The sequence below is a fragment of the Benincasa hispida genome, chromosome 6 (assembly GCF_009727055.1).
Source record: "Benincasa hispida cultivar B227 chromosome 6, ASM972705v1, whole genome shotgun sequence".
In the NCBI taxonomy this organism is placed as follows: Eukaryota; Viridiplantae; Streptophyta; class Magnoliopsida; order Cucurbitales; family Cucurbitaceae; genus Benincasa; species Benincasa hispida.
Window position 1 is genome coordinate 46,713,972 of NC_052354.1, and position 11,008 is coordinate 46,724,979.

The window sequence follows — 11,008 nt, forward strand, 5'->3', positions numbered from 1 at the left end:
TTTGGCTTCCTTCAATGCCCAAATAACCTCTAAATGAGCAAAGCCAACGCATGGAACAATACTTCGTCAATTTTCTAGCTTCCAACGCATGAGTTATACTTAGCCAATTTTTCAAGCTTTACCCAAGAGTCGAGCTTTCAAATTCACACATTTCTTCTAATTTTTCACCCTTTTCTCTACAATTATACATTAATTTCCACATAAACCTACTCACCACACTGATCTCAATAGGGAACATACTCAAGTAGAGAAATTAGGGCTCGGGGTTCACAATATCATATCAACACAAAAGCATAAAACTCAGCTCAATTTTCAAACCATCGGCTTTGGGCATGAATCCCAAGTGGGTGATTGAAGGGAAGGGAATGCTTGGAGGGATGTGGAAGGTAGATGGAGGGGAAGGAGGAGAGGAAGAAAATAGAGAGATGAAATATGAGAGTAAAATCGAGTAAAATTGATTCAACTTTCACATCGAGGAGAGTTTGAAGGTTAGATTTTTGTACCTGTCATATTTTGATGGTTTAATTTTTATACTTAAAAGTTTAGGGTACAATTTTTGAAATTGAAAATTTAGGAGTGAAATTATTATTTTCATCATATTTTATAATTTTTTTTAAATATTCTTTTAAAGTTCAGGACCATTATTAAATGTAAATATTAAAAATTTAGATAAGTAGACTTCTAATTTAATTATCTAATGGTCCTGAACTTTTTTACCAATAAATACTTTATAGTAACAATAATGATAATAAAACCAACTAGCACACTTCAAAATAAACCCGGGCTATTTGACAAATACCTTTTGATACGTTCTTCTAGAAAGCATCAAACCATTTGATCTTGGTTTCAAGAGGGTCGTCTTTTGGATCAAATTATATGAGGTTTCCCTTTGGGTTTCAGAATAAAGAAATGACAATGATCATGGGAAACCACATAGACGAATTTTTGGAGGTAGAGTGTGATCAAGAAGGGTACTGCAGGGAGGAAGCCTTAAGAATAAAGATAGCCATTGATATCACAAAACTTTTAAGAAGAGGGATAACAGTTATGCACAAAAATGGTGGTAGAAGACTGGTTAATAATTAAGTATGAAAGACTATCGGAATTTTGTTAATCTTGTGGTTGTATAGGCCAGGTTGCCAAAGACTACCCAGTGAGCATCGAGATGGACAACACAAGTAAGCCTGCTCCTTTTCAATTCGGACCTTGGTTGAGATTCTCTGGCTTCTCAAATAATTCAAGAAATTGGCGCTCTCCTTCTAAGAATCGGGATGATTTTAGTTCGCCTTTTCAAAATGAACCTATTCCATAGGAAGCTTAGAATACAAATGAAATATTCAAGGACACAAATGGAAACAATATTAACAAAGAACCAGTGGATAAAGCACATCTGAAATGAGATTTAAACGAGTATCTTCAATTAAGAAAATTCTGATGATGCTCGAGTAAGGATAAATAACTTTACCTTTCAAGCGTCGGCTTTGAACATTAACCAACAAATTTTTAAGCCTACAACCCCAATAAGCCTTCTGGCTCAAAAACGAAGAACTTTTTTATACTACAACAGATAATCAAAACAAAGCAAGTTCAAATGAGGGGTTGGAGTTTGTGTCCTAAATCTCGTGGGTTTCATAGTTTGTAAATTTCATGTACACGAATTATTTATTTAATAAAATAAGAAGTTATTTTATTCGACTTTTAGTATGTATTAACCCAGTCTAATAAACTAAGATCCAAAATTATTTTATGTAACTCAAACATGTATGTGGTTGACATACAAGTGGATCATGTTTTAGTAATAACCTAAATAGTCTGTAGTATATGGATAAAGTTAGGTACCTTATTCTGGTGACACTACGGATACGGTCCACTTTGTAATTATTACAATAGTTGTAAAGTATTACAAGCAATTTCATCCTAATCGTTCATATGAAAACATGTGAGTGAAGGTATTTTATACAAAGAATTTGTATAAAACCGGACTGTAAAATGATTAGTCTCTCTTTATAAAGTCGTTACTTGAAGAGATTAACATTTCAATGACCATAGGTGACTCGACCTTAATCCTGAGTGAGTTGTGAACTCTTGTCTATGAGGGCAATCATTTTATTTGTATAGGTGAGAGTGGCCAGATTCGCCAACTCAATAAGTCTACCATTTTGGGATTTGTCTGAGTAGGGAGCTAGGAATATAACTACACAAAATGGAATTCACTCTTTCCCATATTTAGGGAAAGTAGATGAGTTGCTCCTTTAATAGCTAATTCCGAGTCTTGAACAATAAGATTCACCCTCTTACTGGCCCGAGAGGGATTAATTTATAGTTGGACTATAAATTGTTTGTTTATTAGAGGGATTAATAGTACTAGATGTAATTACAAGGGTAGAACGATAATTTGACCCAATTGTAGTTACGAGCAATTAACTTACTATTGATTGGTTATATCCATGGACATAAAAACATATCTACGGTGTGAATATTGCAGTTGTGGGTCTTTAGTGGAATGACCTGCAGTTAATGAATGTTAATTAATTTAATTAAATGGTTCAATTAATTAATCTCACATCATTGAAGCTTCTAATATGTAGGTTCATGAGGTCTATTTGCTAGCTTAGTAAAGATAAAACAAAGAATAAATATTTTCGGAATAATTTGAATACACTTTTACAGAAATGTTGTTCTGTAAAGTTCTTCCCTTCCAAAAGATCCCACAATCTTGATTCTATCCGAAGAATAGCAAGGTTTTCGAGTGGCGGTGTCCTTGTCCATGGCTATTCATGAGATAGCGAAGAAGAAATTATTGAAGAAAGTCTTCAAGGAGTTTGTGTAGAAAAAAGCATTCAATAAGGTCTTCAAGGGTATGTCCTCTTCCCTTATAAAGCATGTTGTAAATTTATGTTTAGTCTGTTGTGTAATTTCTTTATTTTTTTCAAGAATTTCCAAAACAAAAATTACTTACGCACACGTTCATGCTCTTTCACTGTGGAATTTGATTCCTTAATATGTAACCTAGCTAAATTAGTAAGTATAAATAGAAAATACTTAGGGGCATCTTAGGTTGCACCTACCCTTTTTGTGCATCCCACTAAATTGTATGATCATAATTTATCACATGAAAAAATTTTATTACTTATTTTTTGAAACATTTAATTTATTTGTATGTGTGATGAAAGTGAGATGCATAAAGATAGATGCATATTGGAATCAATGATGAAAATATCCATCGACTTGTTGATATATCTGTTAACGAATGGTTCGACATCAATACTAAACATTCATGGATATCTCCAACTTTTTTTTATAAACACACGTAAAATATAAAAAGTGTCATATATTTATTAAAAAAAAAAATAGAAATATTAAGGTAAAAAATACTTTGGTCTTTAAATTTTTATGAAAGTAACAATTTAGTCCCCAAAACTTTGATTGATAACATGATTTAGTCCCTCTACTTTCAAATTTGTAATAATTTAGTCCCTGAACTTTAGTATGTAACGATTTAGTCTTCCTACTTTAAAATTTGTAACAATTTAGTCCCTAACATAAAAATAAATTATCAAAGTTTGATGTCAATTTTTGTTACTCTATGATGTAAACTTTGTATTTTATAAAAATATTAAGTCTCTAATTAGTTTATCGGTTTATTTATACAAAAAAAAAATTTCATTAAATCTTAACAATAATTTCTACAATAAGAACTAAATTATTACAAATTTGAAAATATAAGGACTAAAATGTTACATATTAAAATTTAGAGACTAAATTGTTACAAAATTAAAAATTTAAAGATTAAATTGTTATTTTTATGAAAATTCAGAAACTAAGAGTGTCTTTCAACCAAATATTAATAATAATATTCATAAATTAGTTGTAGTGTAAAAAGAAGTTAATTATTAATCTAAACAAATTTTATAAATTTCGCAATTTCTAAATAAAACTAGAGTCGTATATCGACACCGATATTTTAATGGTTGATTGGAATGCACATAACGAGAAACCCGGCTTAAATTTAATTAAAACCCGCCACTACTACATTTAGTTAAATTAAGGGTAATTCAGTAAAAGTGTAACTCATTACCATGGTACTTGATCAGCGTGCGGATGCGGTATTAGTTTGTAAGACGTCGGATTTCGCTTCCCGCCAGTCGAAAGTGCCCTGCCCGGCTGCCCCGCCTCTACTCAACAAATCGAGTCGTTTCTTCCATGGATAAGGTAGCTTTTTCAAGGGACTCAGAACCAATCACGTGTCCACACGTGGCATTGGCGGATGGCCGTTTGACAAATCAGTGAATAAAACACCACCATTTAATTTCCCTCCCTATCTTACTACCTACAAAATTGGAGGTTAAACCAAGCAGGCAAGAGTTCCAGAACTAGCGAGGCAACGCAGATTGCATTCCCATTCTCTCTCGATCTCATTCCTTTTTCGCTTTTGATTCTTCTCTCTTCTCATTCAACCGAAGCTCCATTAATGGCTTAGATGCTTGCTTCTTCAACAAACCTTGCAGCCAAAACTCGTCAATGGAGTGTATGGGACTCGCTGCTCGGAATTTTGCGGCAATGGCCGCTTCTAATACTTCTAATTTCGCTTCTACTGGAACTAGAAGATTCAGGTTGTTATGTAGAACAGAAAACCGTCAGTTCCGTTTGCGTCGCCCTTCTCTGCTTGTTATGGCCAGTGCCGGAAGTGAGAGTTGCATCGCAGTCAGGGAAGGATTCGCAGACGACGAAGATTACATCAAAGGCGGTGGCTCCGAGCTTCTCTTTGTTCAAATGCAGCAGAACAAGACGATGGAGATGCAATCCAAGCTCGCTGACGAGGTTCGGCTATCTCTCCCTATTCTTCGTACTATTTTTTAGCTTTCTGTAGTTTGTCAACTATTACTTAAATGCTCATATTCATCTCGAATTTTTTTTTTTTACTTGTTATTGGGGTTGGTGCGTGCTTGTGCTCTTAAAAGTTTCTACTCCCTGCAATCTTGTATAAATTAATTGACTAAATCCACCCTAATTACAAAGCTTAAGCATATGGGAGTCCGAAGAACTTAATATTATATCTTTTGGCCTCTGTGGTTTGATTAAACTATGTAATTATATCTGAGGTGGTTGGTTCAATGGAATTATTGTCTCTATGGCGCATGGTAATACGCCTTGACACTCTCCATTTTTCTGCTTCGGCCTATTACTCGTGGCTAATGTTTAAGTTTTTGTTTTTCTTTCTTCTTTATTTTCTTTAATCTCCGGTATAAATTTGAGGACTGAACTGATGATATTAATGGATTTGATTGAGGTCATTTCAACCTTCTCTAAAAAGAAGTATAGAATCAATAATTTTTTTGATCATGCAATTATTGTTTTGAAAAATAAGTTTCAGGAGTTTCTTGTCAGTTCTAAATGAATTGCTGGATTTCTGGAAGCACATCACATGTTTCCCCATTAACTACAAATAGACACTTTATTGAATTGCTGGATTTCCAGTATCTTTGTTGTGATCGTGTTTCTAGTAATCAGTATCATTCTACAGGCGTTTCAATTGTAAGTGTGTGATATCCCCTTCTATTATTGTTGCAGCTTCCGCCAATATCGATTGGAAATGACGTATTGGACTTGGTGGTTATTGGTTGTGGTCCTGCTGGTCTTGCTCTGGCTGCGGAATCCGCTGCTTTGGGATTAAAAGTTGGACTCATTGGTCCAGATCTGCCATTTACAAATAACTATGGCGTGTGGGAAGATGAATTTAAAGGTACGTTGATGCTTGCTATTCATTCCCTTAGAAACGTTCCAGACTGCCCTGGACTTAGTTCAGTCTTGAACTATGCTCATAATCGGTTAATAACTAAGGAGGAATTGCATCCAAAATCCATCCTGTTATGTTGGAATATATTTATCCTTTTCCTTCTAATATATATCATTAAATCCATTCCAAACGTTTTAAGTTGTTATCCTCTCACCTGTGTCACAAGGTCCAACACGTGAGCTACTAATATTAAAGGGGAACAAAAATGACTTTGCAATTTGAACTCAAGACCTCTTAATATAGTATTAAATCAAGCTTAAAAGCTTAAGCTGAGAAGCTCATTAGATTTATATAGTCTTATTTAAAACTAGTATTCTAAGAAGGAAATGACATAGTATACTATTGTTCCTTCAAGTATTAATTTTACGCCATCTGTTGCATCCAGTTAAGGCCAGTTTTAATGCCTGGAAGCTTTCACGTGAAGCGACAAGATACATTACCATGGTTGAACTCCAACCTCCACTTTCATCTAAACTCAAATTTTCAACTTTACAGATCTTGGGCTTGAAGGGTGTATAGAGCATGTGTGGCCGGATACAGTCATATATCTTGATGACAAGGATCCTGTTCTTATTGGCCGTGCATATGGACGTGTTAGTAGGCATTTGCTTCACGAGGAGCTGCTTAAAAAGTAAGAGTTAAGACAGTATGATTTTTGGTACGATGACTAATTTATACATTTGGAATTTATATAATGTATTAATTCCCGTAGGTGTATCAAGTCAGGTGTTTCATATCTCAACTCCAGAGTGGACAGCATTATTGAAAGTACCACTGGCCATAGCCTTGTAGCCTGTGAACATGATATTTTTGTCCCGTGCAGGTAAAATGGCATAATCTTTTTTTTTCCTGCTATTGACCTCAGTATGAATTATTTTAGTCGCTTATATTAACTTTTTGTTCTTTCTTCAACTATTAAAATTTTCATTGTAGACTGGCAACAGTTGCATCAGGAGCAGCTTCAGGTAAATTGCTGCAGTATGAGGTTGGTGGGCCAAAGGTGTCTGTCCAAACAGCTTATGGTGTGGAGGTTGAGGTAGGAAGGAGAATTCCTCTGTTTATTCTTCTTTCTTTTCCTCCTACGTACAGCTACAGACGACTTATACAATCTCTAAAAAGTTATTAAAATTAATTGTTATATTATGTGATAATCAACTGCTGAGTTTGCAAATCATTATTGGAATACTGTATGGAAGGAAACTCTTTGATAGTCTGTTACTCAGAGACACCTTATTAGTATAAACTAAAGTTTTATTTTTTTTTTTTTTTCTAACACCAATTTAAGGGTACTATATATTTCATGCAGTCTGTTATCTGGGGGGAAACGTAAAATGTAGAATTAGACTTGAGTTTTATCGAACCATTGTTTGTAATTCTTGATGTTGCTCTCTCGTGTTATTTCCTAAACAAAATAATGTTCGGTTCTTATATGGAATTTTCTTGTGTTGATAACCAACCTGTACATCTGTATGACCATTTCAGGTGGAAAACAATCCTTATGATCCAAGTCTTATGGTTTTTATGGACTACAGGGACTACGCAAAGCAAGAAAAATCATCTTTAGAAGCACAATATCCTACATTTCTTTACGCCATGCCCATGTCTCCGACAAAAGTATTCTTTGAGGTCTGCACCATTGTTATTAGTTTATCTTTGTATTTTACTTTTCTCAGAATCGTGTATGAATTACACTTGGAAATTTAAAATTTGCAGGAAACTTGTTTAGCTTCAAAAGAAGCTATGCCATTTGATCTGTTAAAGAAAAAACTCATGTCAAGATTAAAGACTATGGGGATCCGAATTGTGAAAACATATGAGGAGGTACGTTTCGTGAATGATGTTCAGTGCCTTTATAGCATGTTACTACTTACTATTTGTTCGATATCTCCTTACATCTCACATCTTTTTAAGAACAGTACGTTAGATGAGTGTTCGTGTCAGTGTATGTTTTTCCCCCTCCTTTCTTTCTTCCTTCCAATTAGTAGCGAGTCAACTAGGAGAATGAAGCATACATGAAACAAATCTCGTTCCAAATAAGATGGTGGACGCAGATGAATTGAGCTTTCATTATCAACCTTGCTACTCAGTACTTCCTCAGCTGAAAGTTTTGGATTTCACCCTTTTCATGTGGCTTTTATGTATCTTATTCTTATTGGTGCATGTTCACGTATAATTAACATGAAAAGGTGTCTAAACATAAGAAGTGTTACCATCTGTCATTATACTGTAAATGATGCTTTTGCATTACTTGAGATCTATGACTGACATCAAATCGGTGTAATATTAGTTACACTCAAATATTTGCTTTCCTGCTTTTCAGTGGACCAACTAGAACTGGGTAAACTTCCACACCTATTGGTGGATGGGGTAGAAGATCATTACTTATGACAAAATCGGTTGTTTAAAAATTTGATTTCCTCAGAATTATGCATGCCATGAAACTCTCCTCCATTAAATCCCAATACTTTGTTTACTGATCGCATATGCTATCAGTTCTCTTGCATTTCAAATTATCAAATTTTGCACCCTTGTTATTCATGACAGTTCTTATATAAACCAGTAAAAGAATGAAAAGGACATAATCTTCCATGTAGGAATGGTCTTATATTCCAGTTGGTGGATCCTTGCCAAACACAGAGCAGAAAAACCTCGCATTTGGTGCAGCTGCCAGCATGGTGCATCCAGCCACCGGTATTAAAAAAAAACGAGCTCAACATCTAACTTATAGAATTATCAATCGAGAAATCTTATATACTTCATCATTATTCCTCAAGCAGGTTATTCAGTTGTTAGATCTCTGTCTGAAGCTCCAAAATATGCTTCTGTTATTGCCAAAGTTCTGAAGCAAGGACAACTAAAAGATGGTCTTGCTAGCGGAAGAAGCTATGGGAACATCTCAATGCAGGGTTAGCCAGTTTTTGTGTTTAAATCTATTTCAAGGACACCATTTTATTCTGTACATGTATCTTTCAAGTGTTTTTCAATGTTTATTAATTTATCTTCTGTTCCAGCTTGGAACACTCTTTGGCCACAAGAAAGGAAGCGCCAGAGAGCATTTTTTCTCTTTGGGCTTGCACTGATTGTTCAACTGGACATTGAGGGCATTCGAACATTTTTCCGGACATTCTTCCAATTGCCAGATTGGTACGATCAATTTCCTCTTAAGATGATGACATCAAAATTCGCTTATGTAGTCTGATAATCTGGTGCTTTGATTTGTAATAACCTGGTACTTCAGCTTGTTGGATTCCATAAATAAATAAATCGATGTAGAGCCAAATTAAGAAAGTAGTAGTTACTCAACATTGAGGTTGCCATCTAAATTGGTATTCTATTGTAGACTTAACCTAATTCTAATTTTAATCATATCTAAAAAGGCTATTCTAAAGCTTTCATACTAATAGAGAAATTGCTTTTATATACCCAAGATCCATTGACTTGAACCCTGCCCACAACAAAAGCCTTACGATGTAATTGCTAGAGATTAGATATATCATATATGGAAGATTTTGCTGGATTCTTAATAAATGTAACAAAAAAAAACAATCTCCATCGATAAACTGAACGTTAGCTTGTATACTAATTATTGTTCTTAAGTTGCAGGATGTGGCAGGGATTTCTTGGGTCTAGTTTATCTTCAGCGGACCTTGCACTTTTTGCCTTGTACATGTTCGTCCTTGCTCCAAATGACCTGAGAATGTGCCTCGTTAAACATCTCCTTTCTGATCCTACTGGAGCAACCATGATAAGAACATATCTCACAGTAGCCTGAATTTTACCCCTTCCAAGATCTTGTTCCTGTAATGTAACAACTATGTTTAGATTACACGAGGAGCCTGAGAGGTATTTTTCCTCCATTTTCTCTGTATGTTTCTTGCTGGAGATTGTTATATGTAGTGTACATATTCACTAATCTCCTCCATCTTTTTCCTTTTTATATCTTCGCCCACCACTGTACTAAATCTTATTTTCATATAACTTGAGCTAAAACTTCGATTGTAGGATTAATGGTATATAACCAATAACACAGTAATTTAATATAATATCAGAATAAAAGATCAATGTTCAGTGAGCTTAGTTATAAGTTTAACTGGCATATAGTATGTAACAAGAAAAGGTTAATGCCAATTGAATATATTTAATTGACATGTACTATTTTGCTTTGATTATGGAAAAATACATTTTTGGTTTTTAGGTTTTGGATCTAGTTTCTATTTCGTTCATAGATTTTAAAATGTTACATTTTTAATTCTTAAATTTTGAGTTTGATTTCAATTTATTCCAAGGATTCAAAATGTTCCAATTTCATCATTGAGATTTGATCAAGTTTTGTTTTAGTTTAGTTCCTAGATTTCAAAATTGATATTTTTAACATCGATTTTTTATTAAATACTCAATCTCTGTCTTTAATGATAATGTCTATTAGTTAATTTAAAAGAATTGTAATTAATTAAAGAGAAATTTTCACATATAGAAAAAGTATCAAACTATTTACATAAATAGCATATAAAACATTGATAGACTTCTATCAGCATCTATCTCATAGTATTAATGATAGATTTCTATCCGATCATTGATGGATACTCGTAGACTTCTATCAGCATCAATCAAAGAAAATTAAATTTTATTATTTTGTGTAAATAATTTCTCTTATATGATAGAAATCTATCGTAGTATCAATGATAGATTTCTATCAGATCACTGATGGATATTCATAGACTTCTATCAGTATCAATCAAAGAAAATTAAATTTTGTTATTTTGTGTAAATAGTTTCTCCTATTTTTCTAACTTTGGAAACCCCCTTAATTAAATTTCACTTCATGGTAATTTTGAAATAATTAATTGGCATTTAAACACCAAAGATTGAAAGTGAGTAGTGCCAACAAGATCTTAGTTCAATTGGCATCTGCAATTAGTGAGGATCGTAGTTCAAATTCTCCCACCCCCAATTTGTACTAAAAAAAAGTGAGTATTTAGTAAACAAATGAAATTAGAAGTGTAAATCTTGAAATTTATGGATCAAATTAAAACAAATCTCAAGTATAATATTTTAAAACCTATGGACTAAAAGTGTAATGATAATCTATATTTTATCCAACTAGTCAAACATCTACTAGTGCAACATCTAAACCGTAATATTTTATTGGTAGCACCTCCACATCATATTAAATTATTCAATGCCTCTTATTTTATTAGTCATTTGTTGTAT

At 33.6% G+C, this 11,008-nt stretch overlaps 1 protein-coding gene across 1 annotated transcript; it reads left to right on the top strand.

Annotated features, from left to right (window-relative positions):
• The first annotated feature begins 4,316 nt into the window (after positions 1 to 4,316).
• LOC120080543 (lycopene epsilon cyclase, chloroplastic) lies at positions 4,317 to 9,798 on the top strand. Its single transcript, XM_039035238.1, has 11 exons — positions 4,317 to 4,821; positions 5,572 to 5,743; positions 6,293 to 6,428; positions 6,510 to 6,620; positions 6,731 to 6,833; positions 7,280 to 7,423; positions 7,511 to 7,618; positions 8,392 to 8,488; positions 8,575 to 8,703; positions 8,809 to 8,941; positions 9,401 to 9,798. The coding sequence occupies exons 1-11, from the start codon at positions 4,522 to 4,524 to the stop codon at positions 9,567 to 9,569; spliced, it is 1,602 nt and encodes a 533-aa protein (XP_038891166.1). The 5' UTR covers positions 4,317 to 4,521; the 3' UTR covers positions 9,570 to 9,798.
• Positions 9,799 to 11,008: the final 1,210 nt, after the last annotated feature.

What these genes read in the sequence shown, in the direction of transcription:
- LOC120080543 (XM_039035238.1), top strand. Translation starts at nt 4,522, where the DNA reads ATGGAGTGTATGGGACTCGCTGCTCGGAATTTTGCGGCAATGGCCGCT. An exon ending in GATATTTTTGTCCCGTGCAG is followed by an intron (nt 6,621 to 6,730) that starts GTAAAATGGCAT and finishes TTTTCATTGTAG; the next exon opens with ACTGGCAACAGTTGCATCAG. An exon ending in CATGGTGCATCCAGCCACCG is followed by an intron (nt 8,489 to 8,574) that starts GTATTAAAAAAA and finishes TTCCTCAAGCAG; the next exon opens with GTTATTCAGTTGTTAGATCT.